The 25,142-nt window shown below is 42.7% G+C and overlaps 3 protein-coding genes across 5 annotated transcripts in view; 1 reads left to right on the top strand and 2 right to left on the bottom strand.

Moving 5' to 3' along the window:
- LOC135504618 (acid-sensing ion channel 1-like) overlaps positions 1–2,631 on the bottom strand; it is an 81,006-nt gene extending 78,375 nt beyond the window's left edge. The window contains exon 1 of the mRNA XM_064923344.1: positions 1,472–2,631. Coding sequence (XP_064779416.1) covers positions 1,472–1,833 — 362 coding nt within the window. The 5' untranslated portion in view covers positions 1,834–2,631. The remainder of the gene's footprint in view (positions 1–1,471) is intronic.
- Positions 2,632–6,192: 3,561 nt separating this feature from the next.
- On the top strand, positions 6,193–7,875 carry LOC135504617 (SPRY domain-containing protein 4-like). Its single transcript, XM_064923343.1, has 2 exons — positions 6,193–6,343; positions 6,794–7,875. The coding sequence occupies exons 1-2, from the start codon at positions 6,211–6,213 to the stop codon at positions 7,333–7,335; spliced, it is 675 nt and encodes a 224-aa protein (XP_064779415.1). The 5' UTR covers positions 6,193–6,210; the 3' UTR covers positions 7,336–7,875.
- Positions 7,876–7,882: 7 nt separating this feature from the next.
- Positions 7,883–25,142, bottom strand: part of LOC135504616 (glutaminase liver isoform, mitochondrial-like) — a 29,157-nt gene continuing 11,897 nt past the window's right edge. Inside the window, exons 3-18 of one of the 3 annotated variants that reach the window (XM_064923342.1) lie at positions 23,462–23,583; positions 19,383–19,512; positions 18,664–18,743; positions 18,235–18,398; positions 15,792–15,850; positions 13,335–13,367; positions 12,634–12,692; positions 12,450–12,516; positions 11,721–11,771; positions 11,242–11,418; positions 10,645–10,776; positions 10,308–10,400; positions 10,061–10,122; positions 9,633–9,709; positions 9,354–9,417; positions 7,883–9,076 (exon numbers count right to left, since the gene is read on the bottom strand). In XM_064923342.1, coding sequence (XP_064779414.1) covers positions 8,887–9,076; positions 9,354–9,417; positions 9,633–9,709; positions 10,061–10,122; positions 10,308–10,400; positions 10,645–10,776; positions 11,242–11,418; positions 11,721–11,771; positions 12,450–12,516; positions 12,634–12,692; positions 13,335–13,367; positions 15,792–15,850; positions 18,235–18,398; positions 18,664–18,743; positions 19,383–19,512; positions 23,462–23,583 — 1,560 coding nt within the window. In that variant the 3' untranslated portion in view covers positions 7,883–8,886. Of the gene's footprint in view, positions 9,077–9,353; positions 9,418–9,632; positions 9,710–10,060; positions 10,123–10,307; positions 10,401–10,644; positions 10,777–11,241; positions 11,419–11,720; positions 11,772–12,449; positions 12,517–12,633; positions 12,693–12,819; positions 12,896–13,334; positions 13,368–15,791; positions 15,851–17,425; positions 17,521–18,234; positions 18,399–18,663; positions 18,744–19,382; positions 19,513–23,461; positions 23,584–25,142 lie in introns of those variants that run through there. The other 2 variants (XM_064923340.1, XM_064923341.1) reach the window with 2 other exon arrangements.

Below are 25,142 nucleotides of genomic sequence, written 5' to 3'. Positions count from 1 at the left end.
GTATGTAAAGCGTAAAGCATTGTTGTCTGTGATGTCTCTTTCACTACGTGTCAGGCCACAGTTAGACTAGGCTGTTGCCAATGGGGATCCTTATCAAATCAAATCAAAACGCCATGGGGATAGCAGTGTGTTAATCACACAGTCTCAGGCAGGTATTAGTCAAACTCTTGTCTGCATGGAAATATGATACACCTCCTCCACTCCCTGCTCCCACTCTTAGAAAGCCAATGTTTCATCGCACACTGTACAGTGTGTACAATATAAACCATTTTCATTTCAGACAACTATACCTTATCTGTCATCCCTGGTAGAAACAACAAGGAACCATACACTCTTAGGAAAAAGGTTGTATCTTGAACCTAAAAGGGTTCTTTGCCTATCCCCATATGAGAACCCTTTGAAGAATCATTTTTGGTTCCAGGTAGAACGCTTTCTATGGGGACAGCTGAAGAACCCTTTAGGAGTGTCGGATGTGGAATTGGGTAATAACGAATCCCAAGGGTTTGATGGAATGCAGGGACTAATATTACAATACTTAGTAAAGACTGTGGAGTGCAGTCTGCCAAATGCATTCTTTACAAATATGGTTTCATTTTGGCTCCTGTTAATCAGAGCAAAGCAACGTCTGTCTCTAGCGTCTTAACCCCCCACACATTACCCCAACTTGGAGATGGCACGGAGCTGTGCACCAGTGAGCGAGGCGGTAATACCGTCCTCTCACAGCTGCTGCTGCTGCTCTTCTCCAGGGTTTTGTGACAGTAAAGCCCTCTCGGCTCATCCATCCAAGGCCAGACAAATCAGGGCTTCCTCTCTAAGCGGGGCTGGCTGGCATGACTCACCAACAGTAAGGAAATCAAAGCATCGGAGTGAGAGAAAAAAGTGCATCCTGAGGATGTGAGCCACAAACACCGTTACAGACGACGGAGCACCTTGCCAGCTTCCCCATTCGTCTCACTTATGACTGATTCGGTTCTGCCTCTGACTTGTCATGACTATTGTAAAGGCTGAATGTCTCACAGAGAGGATCTGTAAGTCAATAAGCTAACAATATAGGCCTGCAGTACAGCACTGTTGAATTGAACGTACACATCTTACACCAAACTGGTGGCTACTGGTGACAGCTGTGTGCACTGTGCTCTGCACAGGAGATCACGTGGCACACCTCTCTCTACACTGCATATCCTCTTCTTTAGGCACACATAGCAAAACAGTCTGAATGGGATTATTAGTCGAAGGGAACCAAATCCTTTGAGGGAACTAGGGCTACTGCCCGACTATGACTCTGATCTATGGTTATAAATTCAAATGTTTGGCTGCATCTGTAATGGCACCATATTCCCTCTGTAGTTTGATCCAGGGCCACATGAGCATAAGGTACCATTTCAGGGCTCCAGACAAAACGTAACGTAGTACATTTTATAGGGAATCGAGTGCCACTGCAAATCCACATTTTGTCACACGTTCAACGCACCTCTGGTTGAGCAGCGCGAGTAGCTCCCCTGCGTGGTACAGGTCATTGCGTGTCACGTGACTGAAGCGGAAAAAGTTTAGGTTGCAGAACGTGACAGCGGGGAACACCATCATCGGGGTCGAGATCTCGTCCAGTTTGGTGACGTGCGGATACTCCAGGTAGAAGTGTATACGGTCCACGCACACAAACATTAATAAAGTCAAGGAGCCCAGGAAGAACACAACCCATAGACAGCGCTTGACGCAGACTCGCTCATAGGTGAAGATGTGCGAAATTCCGTGCAGCGTTGAGTTGTGCGCAAAAACTTCAATAGCGGGTGGCTTTTTGCAGTCCATTTCTTCTGATTCTACTTTGAGGTCCATTGTGTTAGAGCCTGGGTTAATAGCTATACAGAATGCGGAGGGACATTGAAGTTGTTTGCAGTTCAGAAGGCGGGTAAATTACTTCGCCTCACAGCCGTATTCAACTATCTATCCAAGCTGATAAAAAAAACACACGCTACAGAATCATGTACTCGTTCAATTTCGTACACTGAATAATATGTTACTTTGAGCATCTGCTTCATATAAAATCCATACCATGCACCTGTGGCATCTCCGATACACCTGGCAATAGGCAAGTAATAGCTATTTAACGACTAACTGCCAGAACGTGCGGGAAACCAGCGCGGGATTTTCTGTCGCGTGGTTATCACCATCCAAAAGGCGGAATGCAAAAAACGCAGGAGTCCCACATTGAAGTCAAGGCGCGCATGAATTCTCAGTAAGAGTCAACATAAAGCTAATAATTCAAGAGTAGCCTATGAGTCACCAAAATGCTTCTCTTTTCCGCAAGAAAAGTCTTGATCGTTGGACGGTTTTCGGAAACACTGCTTCTGTCCGGTCTTGTCAAGTCCAGGTAGCCGATCTCAAATTGCGTAAAGCAGTTACAGCTGTGAAAGATATGGACCACGTTCGGTCATCGAGCGTTGGTCTCTGATTAATTGTTGACTGAAAAAAAAGGGGAAACGCACGCCATGGAGGCATGAAGAGGAGTGAGTGAGACAGGGCTCATCCGTGTTGACGGTCCAGCTTCAGCTCCCTGTTGAAAACGAATTCATATCCGTCGTTCCTTTGTGTCTGTCTTTTGGCAGAACCGCGGTTATATCCGCAGGGAGAGGTCCGAGGGGATGTTCTGTGGGACTGAGGGCTTCGCTGTTGCATTGGTCGGTCGTGACTCGTGAGCGTTTTTTTTCTTCGTGCATATTTGTCTAGCACTCGCAGTGAGAGCAGAGTGCAAGCGAGAGGACAAGTCCTGCGCCACACTGAGAGGTGTGAACTGTGGCATGCAGTTGTGATCTAAATTAACTCTCATGCAAACAGATGATAGGAGAACGCAAAAGAACGCACCCGCCATATCATCATTTTCATCACTCTCTCTCTAACGCTATATGCACTAAAGAGATCAACTGTAGGCCTACATTGTATGTATTGTATGCGTGTTCATCAATAAACCAAGACACATTTAGCCCCCAACGGGCACAGTGCCTACAGGAAGTGTTCAACATTTTGTTGTGTTATAGCCCGAATTTAAAATGTATTACATTTATATATATTTTTTGTCACGGGCCTATACACAATAGCCCAACATGTCAAAGTGGAATTATGTTTTTCGAAACGTTTACAAATGTAAATAAAAATGAAACGCTGAAATGTCTTGTCAATAAGTATTCAACCCATGTTCTATGGCAAGCCTAAATAAATACAGCAGTAGACATGGACTCTTGTGTGCAATAATAGGGAGGGAGCCATACAAGGTAGAACCGCCACTGGGAAGATGGGTTTAAAAAAGCAGACATTGAATAACCCTTTGAGCATGGTGAAGTTATTAACTACACCCATTCACTGCAGAGATACAGGCATCCTTCAAACTCAGTTGCTAGAGAGGAAGACAACAGCTCAGCGATTTCACCATGAGGCCAATGGTAACTTTGAAACAGTTACAAGAGTTTGAAACAGTCACTGAGTTTAATGGCTGTGATTGGAGAAAAACTGAGGATGGATCAACAACATTGAAGTTACCCCACAATACTCATCTAAGTGACAGAGTGAAAAGAAGGAAGCCTGTACAAACTAGAAATATTTGGCAAAGAAATTAACTTCATGTCCTGAATACAAAGTGTTATGTTTTGGGTAAATCCAATACAACACGCCACTCTTCATATTTTCAAGCATGGTGGTGGCTGCATCATGTTATGGTATGCTTGTCATTGGCAAGGACTAGGGAGTTTTTTTAATGATAAAAATCAACGAAATAGAGCTAAGCACAGTCAAAATCCTAGAGGAAAACCTGATTCAGTCTGCTTTCCAACAGACACTGGGAGACAAATTAACCTTTCAGCAGGACAATAACCTAAAACACAAGGCCAAATGTACGCTGGAGTTGCTTACCAAGACAACATTGAATGTTCCTGAGTGCCCGAGTTACAGTTTTGACTTAAATCGGCTTGAAAATCGATGGCAAGACTTGAAAATGGCTGTCTAGCAATGATCATCAACCAACTTGACTGAGCTTGACATTTTTTTAAAGGATAATGTACAAATATTGTTCAATGCAGGTGTATAAGGATCTTAGTGACTTACCCAGAAAGTCTCACAGCTGTAATTGCTGCCAAATGTGATTCCAACATGCATTGACTCAGGGGTGTGAATACTTGTGTAAATTTGATATTTCGGTATTTCATTTTCAATACATTTGCAAACATTTCTAAAAACAGGTTTTCACTTTGTCATTATGGGGTATTGTGTGTAGATGGTGACAAAACATTTTGAATTCAGGCTGTAACAACCAAATATGGAACAAGGAAAGGAGTCTGAATACTTTCTGAAGGCACTGTTTATGCATGAAAAATGAATGTAACGTGGGAGTAATTCAGGTCTTACTAATATAACCAAATATATATTATGTGTCATTAAATATGCGAGAGTCTCTAAGGGATATGGACAAGCACTTTTTAAAGCCTCGCTAAATTAGTGTTTCACTTGACACTGGTATAAAGTATCAAGGGACAGTCCTAGCTACCTCTATCGACATTTGGACTAGGTGCTTGAATTTCAAAATGAAATACAGTCTAGCTATTTCTGTATTCAAAGTAGCCTAAGGTTAGACATTGCCCTACATTACAAGTTTTTGGGGGCTCTTCTGTCACCTGTAAGTCATTGACTGGCTGAATATTCTTAAAAATAAAGACAATTTCCTCACACCAAGAAAACAATTAGGTCTATATTAAGCCAATAGTTATCTTCCTCTTTTCATTGAATGAAACACCTGTCCCCCTTCGTGACGCATGGTTGTCAAAAAAAATCTATTTCATGTTGATGTGTTGGCTGTAAGATGACGAAACAAACATTTAAAACAACATAGCCAGAGCCATAATAGAGCCCCACCGTGGAAGTCTCATAATACCCATAAACCCTAGCAGTCAAACAGGGAAATGGTTCCAGTCATTTTTCCGCCATGACTTTTTCCCACTGGGGATTTTAGAAACTCTTAAAATAAGGTGTCACGCCCTGACCATGGAGAGGCTTTTATTCTCTATTTTGGTAAGGCCAGGGTGTGACTAGGGTGGGCATTCAATGTTCCTTTTTGTATGTTTTTGTATTTCTTTGTTTTTGGCCAGGTATGGTCTATCGTTGTCTCCGATTGAGAACCATACTCCGGTAGTTCTTGCCCACGTGGGTTTTGTGGGAAGTTGTTTTCTGTTGAGTGTTTGTATTCTGCACCAGACAGAACTGTTTCGGTTTCGTTCGTTCACTTTGTTGTTTTTTGTATTTTCAGTGTTCTATTCCTATTAAACAATATGAACACGTACCACGCTGCACCTTGGTCCTCACCTTCTTCCACCAACGGCCGTTACATAAGGGCTGCGTTTCGTGGAGGTTTACCCTGGCGTGACGTTTTGATAACCATGTAAATCTCTCTCGGACAAGGTGACTTTAATCAATATATATTTGCCTTTATTTCCTCTCAGATTCGAAACTGCTAATCAGCATCAAAGTAGACATCATGCAAATCTACAAATCTCTGCAAGCTGCACGTCATCTCCAGCTGACACCTTTGCTTACTGATATTGTGTCAGTTTAAAACTTGCACAAGATAGTTCACAGAATAGTCAGTTTAAAGAAATGTAGCCAATTTATTCATTACTACATCTATCTAACATTAGATAGTTAATCCAGAGATTGTTACCTTTGCCTCGATTCGGAATGCTCTTCCAGATCATCATGGCATTTGTAGTTGTTTATGATAACCAAATTATCAGCTAATTAGCATTTAATTTTGGGGGAGTAAATACAGGCGAATATCTCTATAAGTCACTTCCTAGAGAGATTTACACAGTTATCAAAACATCACGCCAGGATTATATAAAATCCCCTATAGGAAAAATGAATGCTGGAAAAAAGATTGGAACCATTTCCTGTTTGACCGTTAGGTTTTATGGGTATTATGACTCCTACTGTGGTACTCTATAATCTAAAACAACTAATTGTAGGTCCTACCACGGGACATAGCCCACGTGTTGAGTGTTACTTCGCCAGTCAAATAAGGACCATGGACAGCGCCTAACCAGGTTTCAATTGTAAATTAAGTCCAGTATGGCATGTTCAATCCATTCTCCGGTGCCGTAGATGGCGCCATTTAGCAAGAATCATAGTTTGAAGATTTACCAAGAAGGAAATAGCTTTGTTGTGTGAGTAAAGATGGCGATGCCCCTTGGCTTGGGACAATATTGTCGCTTGGCAGGACGAGTTATGGGCGCATTGTCCCGCAGACAAACACGTGGGACACTTCTTCCAGCGATAAGATGGTATATTACCCAAACGGCAGGCAATAGTGAGTAGAAATTTGAACTGCGTGTGGACACTGAGTGAGGCGCCCTTTGCCTTAGTTTCAGCTCATAGCAAACTAGAGGTCAGAGCAGGGGAGATTGCATAATAAGAATTCTGACCGCGCTCGTGACCAGCTGCTTGTGTTGTAATTCTTAACGTGTAAGTTTCCATGCGTAAATTAACTTTCGTTTTGAAATCTGACATTTCACCAAGTTTACAAGCTTTGAAAAGTTTGGTTACATCATGTTGGACGGACTAGTAAACTGCATTTCGGCTTTCTTACCTTAGTAGCTTAAATCGATTTGCTGGTAAATCACAACGTTTTAACATGTCTTAATTAAGTCATGTATGTCTCCACTTTCACCATGCATATGTATTTGCCCCTCTAGAGAACGTTCTGCAGTTGCCAATATCTATGAATAATTTTTGCTCTCTATTCTGTTTCTCTCTATAGACGTGCAGTTTAAGTTGGACGACAGGACAGCCCACAGCAGTCTGGACCTCTTTAAGAAGGACACAGGTGTCATCTATCGCATCCTGGGCCTAGACCCCAGCCATGTCCAACAGAACCCTGAGCGCTTCCGTGATTGGGCCGTGGTGTTCGGAGACGGGCGAATCACAGGCGGCCGCCACTACTGGGAGGTGACAGTGAAGAAGTCGTCAGAGTTCCGTTTAGGCGTTGCCGAGGCGGCGATGTCACGGGACGACTGCGTAGGCACCAACCGCTCCTCCTGGGTGTTCGGCTATGTCCAGCGCAAGTGGTTCGCCATGACAACCAACCAGAGGGTGCCGGTGCCTCTGGTGGGTAAGCCTGATCGCGTGGGCATCCTGTTAGACTATGAGGCCGGCCTTATAGGCCTGGTGGATATCCCAAAGGCCAAGGTGATTCACAGCATGAGGGTCACATTCAGGGGGCCTCTCTGCCCAGCGTTTGGCTTGTGGGATGGAGAGCTGCTTACACACTCAGGTCTGGAGGAGCCTGAAGGCTTGAAGTGAAGCAGGAGGATTTCTGGACTCTGGTGACAATATGGCAGGCAGGTGGATGGCTTTGATGGCAAGGCGAGAGGGGGCCAGGAGCGGCGAAGTGCATTAATTTTTGTAAACTGAACACTTACAGCAGGCAGCACTTGAACATGTCTTTCAAATCTCCCATGAAGAGCAATATTCTCCATCCAATATTCTCCATCCGAATGTAAAGCTTGAAGTTTATTTTCAATGGGGGAAGCAAGGAGTTGATCCAATCTGCAATTTCACTGCCATACAGACCCAGCACAATAAATTGTGTTTTTGTTACCTCTGTTCTCTTTTTTTTAATGTGAAATAAAATGGCAACAATATGTAGCCATCCTGTGTGTAACAAGAGATCATTAAGTGCTGGGAATGTTGCTGTTATTACTATTGCTTAATGTCTTGACATCCTCCACTACCTTGTCAAACTTGGAATTAAACCAAAAACATGCATTTTTTAACCTTTTGATATAATCCAATTGTGTGCTGAGATTGTATGCTGAAATAAAATAAAAACGTTACACATTTTCACTCGTTTATTTACAGCAGCGAGCTAACATTGACAGTTTAATAACCTGAGGAAGCAGTCTGTAGAACAGCATCACTTAATCCCAGTAAGAAACCCCTGGGTGTGTGCGTCTTTGGTTTTTATACATATCAAAAACAACAGTCATCTGACTCAGATTCATGTACATGTTTAAAAAGAAAATGCCGATGGGACACTGTCATACATGAATATTCATCAGTCCCAGTCACTCAAAAGATCCCATTTAGACATGCCATTTCTATAGTTACGTAACAGTTGTGTTTCTCTTATGTTGGGCCAATTAGTATTCGCACCAAAGAGGAGAAAAGACCAGAAGCAAAATTATTGTCAAATACCTCATCCTCACGATCCATGGGTCATAGTTCACTCATATCTTCTGACCTGCCTATGAAACGTCCTACTGAGGTAGATTAATATATACTTTCCTACTTAATATATTTCTAGATTTGTACAGTATATTTATAACCTGCCAATATGTAACGTAACAATGCTGTGTGCGTTATGCAGTTATAATGTATGTATAATGGCATAAAATCCACTAATTAAATACTAATGTTGTAGCTTCATACATAATTTAACCATCACTATTGTATAAATAAATACATTTCAAACACTGGTCACATACCAGGCAGCATATACACATAAAATGTGCATCACACTGGCATTTTTAAGTGACGAGTAAGGACAATGTGTGTGTATGTGTACTTACAAATTTAAAAAACTGCCAAGTTCACCTGAATGAGCATCTGATCACTTGTTGGTGCCCATGTCAACATGAAACAGTATTACATTGATGCTGTCCACTCCTGAAGACTCCTGAAGCTTATGTGCAGCAATGTGGACAAAGAAAGTGTGCTTGGGGCCAGCACAATCTCTCACAGCGGAGTGCGATATGCTGCGGCGAACCCCAGCCTTTAGACACAGTGACGTGTGACCCTATCAAATATACTACGCTTACACCTCTTCGCTAAATGGCACGAAATGGCCGCATTTCATATGGTCAGACACGTCCGGTCCGTCTGGCTTAAACCACCACCTTCAACATGTCTTAACTTTCTCTGGTCTTCGGTTTCTGACTGGGACTCACTACTGCATGGGTACAGTCGCTGGTAGTCTGTCAGGACCGACACCACCCCGTCCCGACCAAACTGCCTGGCGTCATCCAGGGGTGTGTTTCCCCACCTGATGACACAGAGAAAGATAATGAGCGGCCAGGAAAAAGCTTTGAAACGGGCGTACAGCTACAGAGGCAAATGTGGTGCGAGGCAAAAGGAAACAAGTGACACAATGAGACTCCGTTGAAGATATCACTCTAGCCCTGAACTATTCTGGTGTAGCAGAGTGATTTTAATGATCTGGGCACTCTATTATCCATGCCAAAAATGGCCTTTATTATGGAACATTTCTCAGAGACGTGTGAGTTATTAAAAGTGTCAGGCAGAGGCAATGGTGTCCCTACCTGTCCTTTATATGAGGGTTCACTTGACACGTCCCTGTTAGGAAGATCACCGCTTCCACATTACCTGAATAAAATGGGAAGGAAGAATTCAACTTCAATATACGGCAATGCGTTTGTGCAACCCACCAGTGATGCATTCACATATCTGTGGTCCACACAGCGAAGCCATCCACTCCAATTCAACCATATCAGCCACACTTGAATTCCAAATGTGAACGATAAGGTTGAAGCACATGTTATGTGGGAGTACAGTATTATCATGACAAATTACAGGGTCACCTTCAGCTGACGCCACGTGGAGGGCTGTACGAGAATCGTAGTCTTTCTCTTCCATGTCCACAGCTGAGAGAGCAAACCTGGGGGGAGGACAGGAGCGAGAGAAGGAAGAAAAGAAGAGTATAGCAAAAGGTTAATTGGAATGACAGATGGCCGAGACGAAGAGATAAGGGATTCGAGACAAATGACTTTCTGAAAAGCTCTACAGTGATGATATTGAAGTTAACCGAAATTGATTTGATACGAGGGGTCGTCTGTTCCATGCAGAACATGCATTTAAATGTATTATGGAAATAATTTCACAAGTTTCTTCTTGTCTGTCTGGCGCCCAGCCGTTGGTTATGGCAAACTTAAAAATTTCTTATAAATCATTAGGACCGACTATGATGGATTGAATTTATATAACTAGTCTCCCAGGATTCCGGCTTTACCTCCTCAGGGCAGAGACATCTCCACTGTAAGCTGCAAACATCAGGTTCACCACTGACCTGTTCTGAGGGGGGCAGAAGAAGACATCTCAATGATGGGCGATCAACGTAGAAGAAGGCTATTGAAGCATAGAGGTTTTCAAGTGTTGTAAAGGAGACAACAGAAAACATGAATTTTCCAGAGAGTTTAAAAGGTTAAAATAAGAAAAAAATGTAAAAGTATTTAGTGTGTACTCTATCCCTTACTTACCCTATCATCAAGTGATTGTCTGCGAGGGTCCAGCTTCCTTGCAAAGTGTCTCAGGTTGTCATAGTTATGGAAGTTGAAGAGAGAAACCAGCTCCTGATCAATCAGCAGATAGAAGGGGTCAATACAGACAGGAAAATGACCGATTACTCTACTATTCAACGTTCTATTCTACTTGAATCTTCCATTTCTACAATGTCTCATACAGTTACAAAGTATACTTTCTAAATGTAAAAAGACAACAACAAAAAAACAAGGCCATCACCGAGAATAAATATCGACTGCTGGGTTTGACAAAAACGTAAGTCATAGGTTATTGGAATTCTTCTCGTCTGTGTACCTGACAGAAGTGAATGCCTCGGACACTATTTCCAACACGGTCTAACGGAGGAGACCAACACATTATTCCCATGACATTAGGGACCACCAGCAGTACTGCACCAGAAACGCCAGACTTGGCAGGTAAACCCACCTGGGGAAAAGAACAGGCGAAATGAAGGTTAGCAGTACACTTATAACCAGCCAGGTGTATCTCAAATAGTCTCAAATAGATTCATTCCTGTCTTCAAAAAAAAAGCAATACAATTCAGTTGGGAACATAGAGACATTGTAAACAATACAACATCCCCAGTCCTTACATCAACCCACACCCACGGCACCCATCCCTCCTATCCCACCCAACCCCACCAAGGCATCACACCAAGACGGTAAAAAACAAATAAACAGTAACAGTAACAAAAAAACAATAGCAATACATTCTGACAATAGCAATAACGTGTCTCCTCTCATTTAACTACTCATCTGACAACATAGGATAGGTGAAAGAAATATGGCACATCTGAGATAAAGGGGAATTTTCTAATTGACCACATACTGTATAGTAGGATAAGGCCACCTCGAGTCATTGACCTCTGACCTCTGTTTCTCAATAACTCACATGGAAAGCAAACTGGCCAGAGAAGTCGTACATTCCACAGGAATGCATGAGGCTCAGGGTGTTCCGAACGGCCTCCGCACTCAACACCTGCTCGCCTGTGATTGGACAGATGCCCCCGTTGGCCAGTGTGGCAGCCATGACACTGCCTGACTCACACGTCACCTCGATGGAGCACAGCTGAGAGGAAAACAGAGAATAGTTAAGACCTCTGGTTTGCTGTAGAGGGTAGTACTTTAGTCGAATACAGAGTGTTTCCACCAGGGACAGAAAGTCGGAGACAGATTCAATCCGTAGCGCTGAAGATCTGCGCTGTAGCGCGATTGAAATTTAAAGGCAATGTTCCCGCGTTCGCAGAGACTGCATTCATGGTAAACACTGCATATGTAGGTTCAATCGAAAATCACCTTCCAATTTTCCATCGCACTACAGCGCAGACCTTCTTGGATTCAACAGCAAACTTCTTAAAAAATGAGTCTCACCTGGAAGTAGAAGTCGAGGGCTGCAATCATATCTGCATTCTTAGGAAAGCACTGTCAGGTAAAATGAGAGAGAGGCCACAGTTTTAGATCACAATCAACAGTTAACTTAGATCACAATCAACGTGTGTTTACGGACATATTCAATTAATCCTTACCCCAGTCTGCTCTCCCCACATGCTTCAAGAGGGCCACCATTGTTCCTGTTCCCAAGAAAGCTAAAGTAACTGAACTAAACGACTACCACCCCGTAGCACTCACTTCCGTCATCATGAAGTGCTTTGAGAGACTAGTCAAGGACCATATCACCTCCAGCTTATCTGACACCCTAGACCCACTCCAATTTGCTTACCGCCCCAATAATGTTTACATACCCTACATTACTCATCTCATATGTATATACTGTACTCGATACCATCTACTGCATCTTGCCTATGCCGTTCTGTACCATCACTCATTCATATATCTTTATGTACATATTCTTTATCCCTTTACACTTGTGTGTATACGGTTGTAGTTGTGGAATTGTTAGGTTAGATTACGCGTTGGTTATTACTGCATTGTCGGAACTAGAAGCACAAGCATTTCGCTACACTCGCATTAACATCTGCTAACCATGTGTATGTGACAAATAAATAAATATTTTTTTTTGTTGATAACTCATAGTCTAAGAGTTTAGGAATTGGTATAACTATTGGTAAGACTCCGTGAAGCTCAAACACCCAGACTCACTTTTTTCTCCTTCAGGTAGTAACCGATAGCAAAATTCCTATCTCCGGTCTCTTTCTCTGACTGGAAACTGTGAAGGCAAATACATATCACAAGCAGTTTATCGCACCACAAAATGAAGTTACTGCATGGGCTGCAACATTGGATAATTGCATTTGCATATTATAACATTCAATTCGACACTCACGTAGCATTGCTGAAGCCCACATACTCTGTGCCGGCCATCTTCTTTAAGTATTCCATTACCTACGATAAAAGATGTGTCCGTTGTGAGATGAAAGAATACACAGAGTGTACAAAACGTTAAGAACAACTGCTCCTCCCATGACATAGACTGACCAGGTGAATCTAGGTGAAAGCTATGATCCCTTACTGATGTCACTTGTTAAATCCACTTCAAATCAGTGTAGATGAAGGGGAGTGGTCAGGTTAAAGGAGGATTTTTAAACCTGGAAACAATTGAGACATTGATTGTGTATGTGTGCCATTCAGAGGGTGAAGGAAAAATAAGTGCCTTTTTAACAGGGTATGGGGTATGGTAGTAGGTGCTAGGCGCAAACGTTTGTGTCAAGAACTGCAACACTGCTGGGTTTTTCATGCTCAACAGTTTACTGTTTTTATCAAAAATTGTCCACCACCCAAAGGACATCCAGCCAACTTGACACAACTGTGGGAAGCATTGGAGTCAACAAGGGCCAGCGTCCCTGTGGAACACTTTCAACACCTTGTAGAGTCCATGCCCCGACAAATTGAGGCTGTTCAGATGGCAAAAGGGGGTGCAACTCAATATTAGGAAGGTGTTCTTAATGTTTTGTACACTCAGTGTATAACATGTACATTGTTACTAGTAAGATGTGTCAGAAGTCTGAAATCTTAAAGGATACTCACATAATCAAACCGCTCTGCCTTGTTTGAGTTAGGCTGTAAAAAAAAAAAACAATTTCAGTACATTATTTCTGTATTGACACTATGCAGTGAGCTTTTCGGGCCCTAGGTGGCAGTGTTTGTGTATTCTGGCACAGCGTGCTGTTGGTGTCAGACAGATTCTGGGTGGGCGTGTGGGGTACATTGAGTCACGGTGTCTGTCTGTCCGCCTGTCTGTCCACGTGTGGTAATGTGATGAGTATGACATGGGCTTGCAGCTGCGGGGCAGGTTATTGCCCTGCTTGGGTTTCAGGGTCCAGTGAAAGATCGCCGCCAAGTCGTTAAGTCACCAAAAAGGGCAGAGACTGGTACTTCCCCTTACTGTCCAGAAAGGTCAGAGACGATCTGAAACATTACGGTGACTAGTTGAGTTGTCCTCAAGGAATAGGTTTCTTCTGACGTGGTGCAACCCATGGCTTATTGATCAGTAATGTTCTGATGGAGTGTTCATGACTAGTGGCACGTTTTCCCCCACTCGTAACTTCTGAGAGTTCTGCTCTCTCTGAAAGATCAACTGAAATTTGCACAACCTTTATTAATATCAATTGAATAAACTCAAATTAAAACTTGCTAGAGGTGCTGCACTGACTTGGACGAGTACAAGTAGTACAATATGTGCAATAGACTTATTAGCCAATTAAATGACGTTCGGCCATCTCCATCTGTTCTTGCTTCATGTGTACTTAAAGGCCCAGTGCAGTCAAAAAGTCAATTTTTCTGTTTTTATATATATTTCCACATTATGAGGTTGGAATAATGCTGTGAAATTGTGTACATTTAAAAAAAGACCGCTTTAAATTTCAGCCTGTTTTGGTATGGAGTTTTGGCCTGACTGGTGACGTCACCAGGTGGTAAATGAGCTAATAGACCAATAAGAGAGTGAGCTCCAAACCTCTCTGTCAATAACAGCTAGTTTTCCCCACCCCACTCAGACCACTCCCAGACAATCCTAGCAAAGTTCTTGCATGAGAAATTGACTCTTCATAAAGCCCAGTCCCAGAATTTCTTGATTAGCAAGGGGTGGTCTGTGTTTAATTGAATTGTTTATTACAAACACAGTTTGAGATCATTGTGAGGGGATTTCACCATTGGTTGAATGGGGATGTGTTATCCGAGGTTGCAACAGTAACCAAGGGGGGTGAGGCTTAGGGAAGGGTCAATTGCCCTTCGCTCAGAAGCATTTTTTTCTCTCTTTTTGACCATTTTAATTGAAAACAATCACAGTAAGCTACTTATTTGTTACCCAGAAATAGGATATGATATTGAGATAAAAACATCTGCATTGGACCTTTAAAGGACCCTATGTAGACATTTTAATTTCACTTTGTCATTATGGGTTTTTGTGTGTAGATGGGTGAAAAAATAAATAATATTTAATCAACTTTGAATTCAGGCTGTAACACAACAAAATTTGGAATAAATCAAGGGTTATGAATACTTTTTGAAGGCACTGTAATTGTTACCCAGAAATGATATGATATTGAGATAAAACCGTCTGTATCAGACCATTAAAGAACCCTGTGATTGTCAAAGACGTAAAAAATAAACACACAAACACACCTACTCTTCCCAGCTGTCTCATTGGCCTGACTCCCCCCCCCCTCCCCGACAGTATCCCCCTTCCCCACTACTGTACGTGACCCGCATAAACAAGAGGCATATCTCTCCAGTCAGCTGGTAAGGACAGGCAGCCAGGCAGGGGGAGAAAAACACAGTAGAATAGAGGTCCATGTCTACATAAGGCAGAGGCCAGCCCTCTTTCCCCACTGCTTTAGCTGTTAGAATGAGGGCAATGCTGACTGATAGGGAGTCAGCTGGTGATAGCTTATTGACCTCTGTCCACACAATATAGGGCAATTGGTCAATGATTGACGGTAAAGTCTGACCGTGTCACTTGGCTGTACTAGTTATGACAGTTTTCCTGATTTCTTGTATCTGATGTTGGAGTGGATTTGGTGTATAGCAGTTTGCATTCATACAGTATATGCAATGCAATGCTTAATCTGTGTGAATGTAATGTACTACTGATTTTGTTTCAGTTATCGAGCAAAGATTAGAGCTCTAATTCCAAAACCTCATGAAAATCTTATAAGAGATTATACAACGGGTGGGTCTAATCCTGAATGCTGATTGGTTAAAACCGCATTACAGCCGGTGTCTATTCCACAAGTTACCACCAGCTAACTCTATGATGTTAAAATGCCTATTTACTCTGTTCAATATGACTGCGCAATCCACTGTCTCATCAGCCCAACCAGCCAATTTATAAACTTGATCTCCATTATAAAAAGCATCAAGACATTATCTCACATTTCTTTTCGAGTAAAATGCCTAACAACAGTGCCAATATATCCTCCAAACACCGGCTTCGAGGGCATTATCACTTAATTATAACATCCATGCACCCAGGAATCCCCTTACCTTGAGCAGAGAACTGATGACAATAGCCCCGGCATTCACCATAGGGTTGTGTGGTTTATCTGTCCAGAGAGAGAGAGGACAATGTTGTCACTGTTGTGCACTCCACCACCACCCTATAACCTAAAGATAAGTCCAGTAAAATAACTTCCACTAAGAAAGTTAACACATGCATGTGTGTGCCAGAGATGAACATATGTAATGGCACCTAGCCAGCTGAGAAGGAACATGCAGATAAGATGCATTGACTTGCTAATGATCAGATGGCCTGTTATTGCTCTATTGACTGTACCTACAGCTTGTTGCAATCATTGGTCAAGCTGATGAATATTTTCCCCTGTAGTTGCAGAGAGGTTGGCTCTCTTGTCTTACCACAACTGTTTACTGAAATGTGTAAGTGTTTGCTTCCACGGTGTGACATTGGAATGAACTATTTACTACCCTACAACTGAGTTAGGTTAGGTCAGGCGATAGTCAACATTATCATTTGAGGGTACATCGTAAGGACGTTTCCCCCCCAGTACTTAGATGCATTCAAGTGTGGAGCATCTACATAGAAGTGGATACAGAGACATGGGTCTTTCTATGATCTAGGGTACCACTGAGGATTTCCTACACTGGACAACTTGTTACAGTTGTTGATAAGTCATTAATAATAATTTTGACCTTTGTTTAACTAGGCATGTCAGTTAAGAACAACTTCTTATTTACAATGAAGGCCTAGGAACAGTGGGTAATGACAGTGTAAGTTGTCATTATATCACATGTAAGCATTAATCAGTTCAATTTGACATTGAACTTGAACCATGTAAGAATCCTGGTTCTAGCTGTCACAGTTGTTAAATATAGGAGATCTCAGAAATGCAGCGTAACTACATATTATGGACTGAAAACAGTTTTCATGGGCACACATGTCCAAAATAATAATTGTGTTGCGAAATCGAATCCTTCTAACCGAAAGTCACCTTACACTGATAATTAAAACCGAAATCGGTACTGCCATTAAAGTGGTTGTTGAGCATTTGGTGTCAAGTTGATTAGATATGCAGGGATATTTTCACACATCGTCATCTGATCTAGGAAGGAATTTTCCGAATGACAGTCAAGTGACGAACAGCTGTTGTGATAGTGCATGCGATGCAGCAACAGCCCAAGTGCCGGAGAAAAAAAAAGCTGTCCGCAAGGAATGTCCAGAATGTTTTGGTTCTCATTTGTTAAATTGGCGAAGACAGTTGTGCCTGGATCCACGTTGGATCTAATATCCCTAGCGAATGGAGGTTGATCATCTGTTGTCTGCTTGATTTGCAACAGGGTCTCGTTAGAATTAGCAGAGAAAGCATCAAGGTAATGTGTTCATGTTTGTGTGCCTTGGTTTGGACACCAAGGCTACTGTGCGCAATCGTGTAGGATAGACTATTGCGCAACACAAAAATAGTCCTATGGATTTTTCTGGATATAATGACAACAAATGACATAGCCTAGTGGGCTTATTAACAATATAATCTGGTATTGAAATAACACGATAGATACATACTTTTTTTCATGTTACAACTGCAATTTTAAACATAGGGGCTTGAAGTTGCCTAGTTGAAATTGAATTTGGAGCTCAGAAATGCAAGTACTGGAATAGGCCTTACCTTGAAAATCAGACATTTCCTCAATTTGGTGATTGAAAGTCCTTGTAATTATTGTATCCAATTTACAAGTTCTCCTGCTCCCTTATAATTATCCGTAATTTAATTTTGTATCCGTTTTTGTGAGAGATGTGGCCACTTTCGTTTGTTTCCTGCGGCTTCAATTGAAGGGTGTTGCACTACGCTGTCGTGGTCAAAACAAGTGCGGTTATTATGAGAACGACATCTAATGTAGGATTCAACTTGACTTTCCATACAAGTGAGTCAATTAAAAAAATAATCTGGTTTTTGGTAACTTTCTCATTATAAAAACAGCGATGGTGAGATTAAATGCTACTGCCACAAACTACAGACACACCGCCAAATTTACATCCAATCTATTAAGTCAGGCAATGTCCACATTATTCTCACATATTTTAGAATGTAATAATAGTTTGAATATCAATGCTAGGCCTAAAAAATGAAAGTGGTAATGGCCTACTTTTTCATTTTCTTTTAACGCTTTTTGAGGCGAGATCGATACTACGCCGTATTTGTACAATTATATACATTATACAATTGCATTATATCGATGTCCTTGAAAATGAAAACGAAGTGCTTGACAAAGTCTCTGAAAGTCCTTGAATTTGACTTGCCAATGTCTGTATGAACCCAGCTTTAAACGATCCTTAGGCCTATAGAACCCAACATGGTTCTACCTGGAACCAAAAAAGGTTCTCCTACGAGGAAAGCCGAAGAATCCTTTTAGGTTCTAGATAGCACCTTGCTTTCTAAGCGTGTAGGCAGACAGGGTTAGGGTAACAGTCTCTCACCCTCCTCATCCAGTGACAGCTGGTTGAATTTGAGTCCACTGGGCTCTTTGCCCACGTAGCGATGCACATGCTCAGTGCCAATCTCGTGCACAGCGATGGCGTACTCCAGAGGCTTCACACATGATTGAAGACAGAATGGAACCTTGGTGTCACCTGCAGAATGTCTGCCTCACGCCAGCAGTGCACAGGGGAGAGATCATGGGACAGTGAGAGGAAGGCTGAGGTGAAAGCAGATACAGAGGAGGATTCTACATGAACAAGTTAGGCAGACACTGACAAGGCAAGATGGGGTGGGGGGATGACATGCGAACTGCCTGTTCAATGCTCTTCATTTCAGTGACATGGGATAAGTGTCTTAAAATGGAAACCAGTGGGGGATAAAAGGAGACTATGTACATAGAGCAGATAACACAAATGCTGTAATCTCACCTCTGTCCATCCACGGTGCATAGTGACACACCCCACAGATCAGGGCTGAATTTAGCCAGTTGAGGAATATAATCTGCCACCTGAGCAAAAGACACACACACACACACACACACACACACACACACACACACACACACACACACAAAGGAATGGAGTGGATAAGTCACGTGCCATGTATGTCAAAGGCAGGTATGTACAGTACGTGTGTATAGCATGTGCATGGGTCTACGAATGTACAGTGTGTGCATGCTTTCATTCAGTACATGCTTGTGAGTGCGTTTTCAGTGAGCTCTGGTCCGTGAGCTTGTGTGCAGTGATGTAACCTAGCGAATGTTTTTTTAATGCGTGCAAGCAAATGTTTGGTGGTGTGCTTATTTTCGCATGTCCTCATATGTGAATCTGTAGGTGTGTCTGTGTACAGCATGTGAAAGAACGTTTTTAACGTGGGAATGAATGTGTGTATCGTGTAGCCCAGCGGTTCGCAACCTTTTCCATTTCCCTGAGACCATCATTGTCAAAACCTCTTGAAGACCAAGATATTTTACGTAAAATATCATGGAGGTCAAATTTTCTCAATTTTAGCAGTGCATTTAACACATTAAAAGGCCTATTATAAACTATTTACATTGTAAAAAGTCACCCCAAAAACATCTACCAACATTTGCAGACCACCCGCAGTGCACCGGTCCGCGGACCCAAGGTTTGAACACAGAACTCACGTGTCCCCCAACCTGCCTCTGGGTGCTGTAGTACAGCTGGTTGATGTTGGACGCAAACGCCTCAAAGTCTGGGATGATGAACTTCCTCCTGAACGCCTGGGTCAGCAGCAGGATGTTAGCGCCCACACACCTGAAACACATACATAAATATCACACGCATACTTCAGATACTCACCGTGGCTCAGTTGGTGGAGCGTGGTGCTTGCAACGCTAGAGTTGTGGGTTCGATTGCGGCTGGGGTCAGCCGTACAAATGTATGCACACACACTGCGATCAGTCACATTAGATTATTTTTTTAATAGTATAACTACTGTATTATCACACACAGTGTCAGTGACCTATAGCCCCAATACAAGGCTGTTGACTCTTATGCCGTTTCTAGGAGTCAACAGCCATGTATCAGGGCTAAGTGACCTGTAACTGTGGAGCAGATACACCACTGACCCTATGACGAAATCCTAATGACACCAACAACCTAAAACTGGACCCCAACCCGGGACCAAATTAAACGCTGAGAATAGACAGCCTATCATATTGTAGACACACACCTGCCTTTACCACTAGACAAACATTGCGCTAAGTTTAGTAAGCACTGACATGATCTCAAAGAACGGCATTGGAAATTGCTCTCATAGCTGTGATGAGCCGAAAGATCCGTCGGGGCTTGTTAATACGCAACTTGGTTTAGAGTTTGGGGCACTGGGGAGGCGAACAGAAGGATCGCATCATTTATAGAAACTGGTTTTTTTTTAGTGGCCTATCGCAGAAGAAAAGACCCATGTCTAATCACAACACATTCTTATTCTGTTCTACATGGCTTTCTGTGTGTGTGTGTGTGTGTGTGTGTCTTTGGACCTAGTTTAGCAACAATACCAAGCACAACACCAAGTATCAATCTAAGATTTACAAAGGGACTGTAGGTATGCAGTATTCAATCACTGGAATATAGTAATTCAATTTAAGAAGAAGTCTACCAGACAGGACTCGCTACTGTAGCAGGCCAGTGTATGAATCATCACGGCATTCATTAAGTTAGCTTTGCCACTTAGGAAGTAATACTGTTTCGAAAGCAGTCTAGAGCCCATCAGACCTCGCTGATAAGCCCAGCTTCTAATACAACCAGCCTTCTGCAGTTCACCCACTACGATGGCCTTTCATTAGCCCCTGTCCAGCCTTAAGCCCTGCACAAATGTCATACTCTGTTCGCCAACAATTCCAGAATTCTCTCTCTCTCTCTCTCTCTCTCTCTCTCTCTCTCTCTCTCTCTCTCTCTCTCTCTCTCTCTCTCTCTCTCTCTCTCTCTCTCTCTCTCTCTCTCTCTCTCTCTCTCTCTCTCTCTCTCTCTCTCTCTCTCTCTCTCTCTCTCTCTCTCTCTCTCTCTCTCTCTCTCTCTCTCTCTCTCTCTCTCTCTCTCTCTCTCTCTCTCTCTCTCTCTCTCTCTCTCTCTCTCTCTCTCTCTCTCTCTCTCTCTCACTGTCATCAGTGAGGATCTCTCAGAGGCAGCTGTCGTCCATTAAAACGACAGACGCTGTCCATCTGTTTTCGCCTCACATTAACCGCAACAGAAACACTACTATACACCCACATTCAAACATCCCTGACAATCAAAACATCCCTTCCATAACAAATCTCCACCTGTCCACTGTAGAGGTATGAAGAGCAGACACAGATACAGGCAGAGAGAGAGAGTGGAAAAACAAAGTATTGGATGTTTCTCGTTAACACTGGGGGCAATAGTATAAGTGTTTACTAGTAAATACTCTCTCTAAACCATCCTACAAGATCATTTATATGATAAAAGGGCCAAATAAGGATGTATCCATTCCATCTAATCCCAAATCATTAGAGAAAAGAATAGAATAAAACTTTATTGTCCATCCAGTATGGACATTTTTCCATTAAAAGAATCAAATACACATACATTCTCACATCAGACACATTTAAAACAGTCAGTCCATCATGTTGCATACACTAACAACAGAGGACATTAATACATTCACTCACAAACGACCACAGTCCAAACTGCACTAGATAGATAAGTACATTATACCGATACAATTTACTTTGCATTTAGTAGTCCAACAGCACAAGGAACAAATTCATGTTTGAACACGTTCTTCTCGGTCATGGGCGTTCTGAAGCGCCGGCCAGAGGGAAGCCTCTCCAACTGAGGGTGTAGAGGGTGGGAGGGGTCGCCAACGACAGCCAGCGTCTTCTTTTTGGTTGCCTTGTGAAACAGACTGCTCAAATGTGCCTGTGGTCGACCAATTACTTTGCTGGCTGTGTTTACTATACCGGTCAGTTTGCTTTTGCTCCTCACACTCAGATGACTATACCAGACTGTCATATTGAACGCGAGGATGCTCTCCACCAAGCTGCTGTACACCCTCTCCAGAACATCCTGTCTGACCCCCAAACCCATTTCATTTTTCTGATTAAGAACAAGTGTGGGCTTGCTTTTAAATAAAAAAATACAATTTGTGTCCTTTTCACTCACAGCTCCTGTCATCCTGTATACGGGTTGAAAACGATTTTTCCATCGATAAGCAAAATTGCAACCCAGCGACTGTACAGTAAAATACTATACATGACGTCAGAGCTTAGGTTCTCCGGTTAACAGCGTTGTATGGGTCTTGACTGAGCGCAGTTATAAACTTGAGCACCGCGCACAACAAAACGATTCCCCCATCCCTCCCGCTAATTGGGCTAACTTTTGCACCTTTGTAGTCGTCTGAGTGAGGGAAATGCTGTAAACACAGAGGGGTGGATGTGTTCTGAAAGATGAGATTTCAATAAATATCACTTTGATGTCACACAAGCAAACCGAATACCCGTGGGTCCAAATCTACACTTCACATTTCTACATTTGAAAACATGTGTCACGCCCTGGCCATAGTTTACTTTGTATGTTTCTATGTTTTGATTGGTCAGGGTGTGATCTGAGTGGGCATTCGATGTTGGATGTCTTGTTTGTCTATTTCTGTGTTTGGCCTGATATGGTTCTCAATCAGGGGCAGGTGTTAGTCATTGTCTCTGATTGGGAACCATATTTAGGTAGCCTGGGTTTCACTGTGTGTTTGTGGGTGATTGTTCCTGTCTCTGTGTCTTGCACCAGATAGGGCTGTTTTCGGTTTTCGTAGGTTTGTTATTTTATCGTGTATAATTTCCGTATTTAATAAAATGAATCAAAACTACGCTGCATTTTGGTCCGCTCCTCCTTCCCACAATGAAAGCCGTGACAACATGACATTTACAGTATCAACCTTTATGATTGCTGTGTTTGATCCACAGTTAGAAGGATGACATGAGCTACAGCCTGGACAGAATGAGCCTGCATTTGTCGTATTGTGTAGAAAATTTGCAGCAGAACACACACTTGAATGCACGCCATTCTATGCACACAAAAAAATACAATCTGTTAGTCTGAAGTGCCTTTTAAAAGCCTAACCATGTATGAGCATATTTTACAGCTTAGCTAGCCATGTTGGCAATAGAATAAGGTTTCAAATTATTCCCGCCTGACCCAGATGGCGATTTTCAAATGGACCGTTTTTTTGGATTGTGTAAACAACAACAGTAATTGTGTGAGGGTGGGGACACAGGGCTGTATTACAAATACAAAAGTGCAAGTGAGCTTGATTCAGTTCCTCAATGGCTAGACCTTAGACCTTAGTCCTTTCACTCAAACCCTTGTCATCTTTTTTCCCTCATCTTGCACATGCTTCAACATGCATGTTACTGTATGTATCTAAAGTATTTTGTTAGTGACAAATGCTGTGTAAAGTACCGTAAATGTAAAATGCACATAGAATCAACAGTGTCATTTTGGGGATTCAGTGTTGTGTTGTGTCCTCATCTTTGGTCTGAACATTTCCCCATTAATCTCCAGTGTTCTCTTTCAAATTGCATGCATATTCTTATTATATTTCTTCTGTTAGAAGATGTGGCCCTATCCTGTTTTAAATTGCCCTATCCTATCCTGGCCCTATCCTGTTTTAAATGTTTTAAATGTGGCCCTATCCATATAGGCCCATTTCCACAAGTGTAAGGGGTTAACGTGAAAATAGAGCATTGCTCACTTCCTGAAGAGTTCCGGGTCCATCATGACTGTTCCAGCAGAGTCCTGCATTGACTGGCGCAGCTGACGCATACAGTCACTCAGCCTGGGATCCGATGTCAATAAACCTGTGCTCCTCAACGCCTGGAAGAAGGAGAAAGGAACATTTGCAAAATGAGAGTGAGACAGAGAGACAATTAGACCGAGAGAAATGAGAAGGGAGAGGGGGGGATGGGGTTGTGGTGAGCTGATCAACACTGACACACCATCTCTAGAGTAGGGAGGTCCATATTTGAGCTCTCTCAGTAGACTGCTGAGCTAACCCCCGTGCTGGTCCTGCAGATGCTGGGCCTAATAGAGTAGATATATATTTGTACATAATGATAAGGACATGCGTCGTACATTAAAAGGTTAATAATCAGAATAATAATAATAACTTTTTATTTTCGTTTTAGAGAAAACTGAGGTTATACAGGACTACAATAATTGTTTTCGTGTGTCATCTTCAATACCTGAATTGGAAAAAACCCTGTTTCCCCTTAAGTGAGCAACCACAAGGGTTCAAGCAGTCCTGTAAACGACTCTGTAAAGGAGGAAGGAACATACTGTACCTACTGTATTGAAATCAGTGGTGTAGAGGTTTTTGTTGGCCACCTTTGGCGGAAAAAATGCATTAAACGTTTAGGGAGTGTAACTTCTTTCACCGCAACCAGCAATCAGTTTAGCCACCTACTTTTTTTTTACCAGTACATCAGTGATTGAAATCCCTCCCCTAAGCCAACTTCAAGTCATTCTGACAGCTATATGCAACAAGTGTGCCTATTTCTGGGGCATCATATGCAGTGACAGCAGACTTGCCTCATGGGAGGGTCCGGGAGGTTATTTTCAAGCCTGTGTATCTGATCAATGCATTAATGATCAACACACACTGCTTGACTGAACTGTTGTGTTTGGTTATCGCATGTCAATACTTCACATCGGGCAGTGGCTTTCATGAGAGGCTGATGTCAAATTCAGACATACTGTATAGGACAGCAACATTCAAAGCTATATATACTGCGGGAAGTACAGTGTGTGTGTAATTTCTGGCAGAAGAAATGATGACAGAATTGTAAAGCTATTGAGATATTGAGATGTTAAATGAGAGAAAGTACTTCAAAGAAACTCGTTAAAAAACAGAATTGCTGGCCTCTCGAGTAGCACAGCGGTCTAAGGCATTGCATCGCGGCCTCAGCCTGGGGTTGTAGTGACGGGCTGTGTCATTGCCGTCTGTAACCGGGAGTCCCACAGATGACGCACAATTGGCCCAGCGTGGTCCGGGTTAGGGGAGGGTTTGGGATAGGGGGCCTTTACTTGGCTCATCGCGCTCCAGCGACTCCTTGTGGTGGACCGGGCACCTGCATGCTGACTTCGGTTGTTAGTTGATGGTGTTTCCACCGACACATTGGTGCTGCTGGTTTCCGGGTTAAGCGAGCGGGTGTTAAGAAGCGCGGCTTGGCAGGTCATGTTTCGACGACTCGACCTTCGCCTCTCCCGAGCCCATTGGGGAATTGCAACGATGAGACAAGATCGTTATCACGAAATTGGGGGATTAAAAGGGGGGGGGTTATTCAGTAACCACAGCTACAGTTCAGTGACAGTCCTTTCAGATCACTGTGTGTTACAGCCAACTCCTCTGCCATGTCACTGTCATGCTAAACATA

This window comes from Oncorhynchus masou, chromosome 18, assembly GCF_036934945.1.
Source record: "Oncorhynchus masou masou isolate Uvic2021 chromosome 18, UVic_Omas_1.1, whole genome shotgun sequence".
Classification (NCBI taxonomy): domain Eukaryota; kingdom Metazoa; phylum Chordata; class Actinopteri; order Salmoniformes; family Salmonidae; genus Oncorhynchus; species Oncorhynchus masou.
Note: the sequence above shows the minus strand (reverse complement) of the source record. Positions and strands in the feature narration are given on the sequence as shown.

Excerpts from the sequence above, each read along its gene's own strand:
- LOC135504617 (XM_064923343.1), top strand. The coding sequence starts at position 6,211 with ATGGCGATGCCCCTTGGCTTGGGACAATATTGTCGCTTGGCAGGACGA. Across the intron at positions 6,344-6,793 it reads TACCCAAACGGCAGGCAATA|ACGTGCAGTTTAAGTTGGAC; the intron begins GTGAGTAGAAAT and ends TTCTCTCTATAG.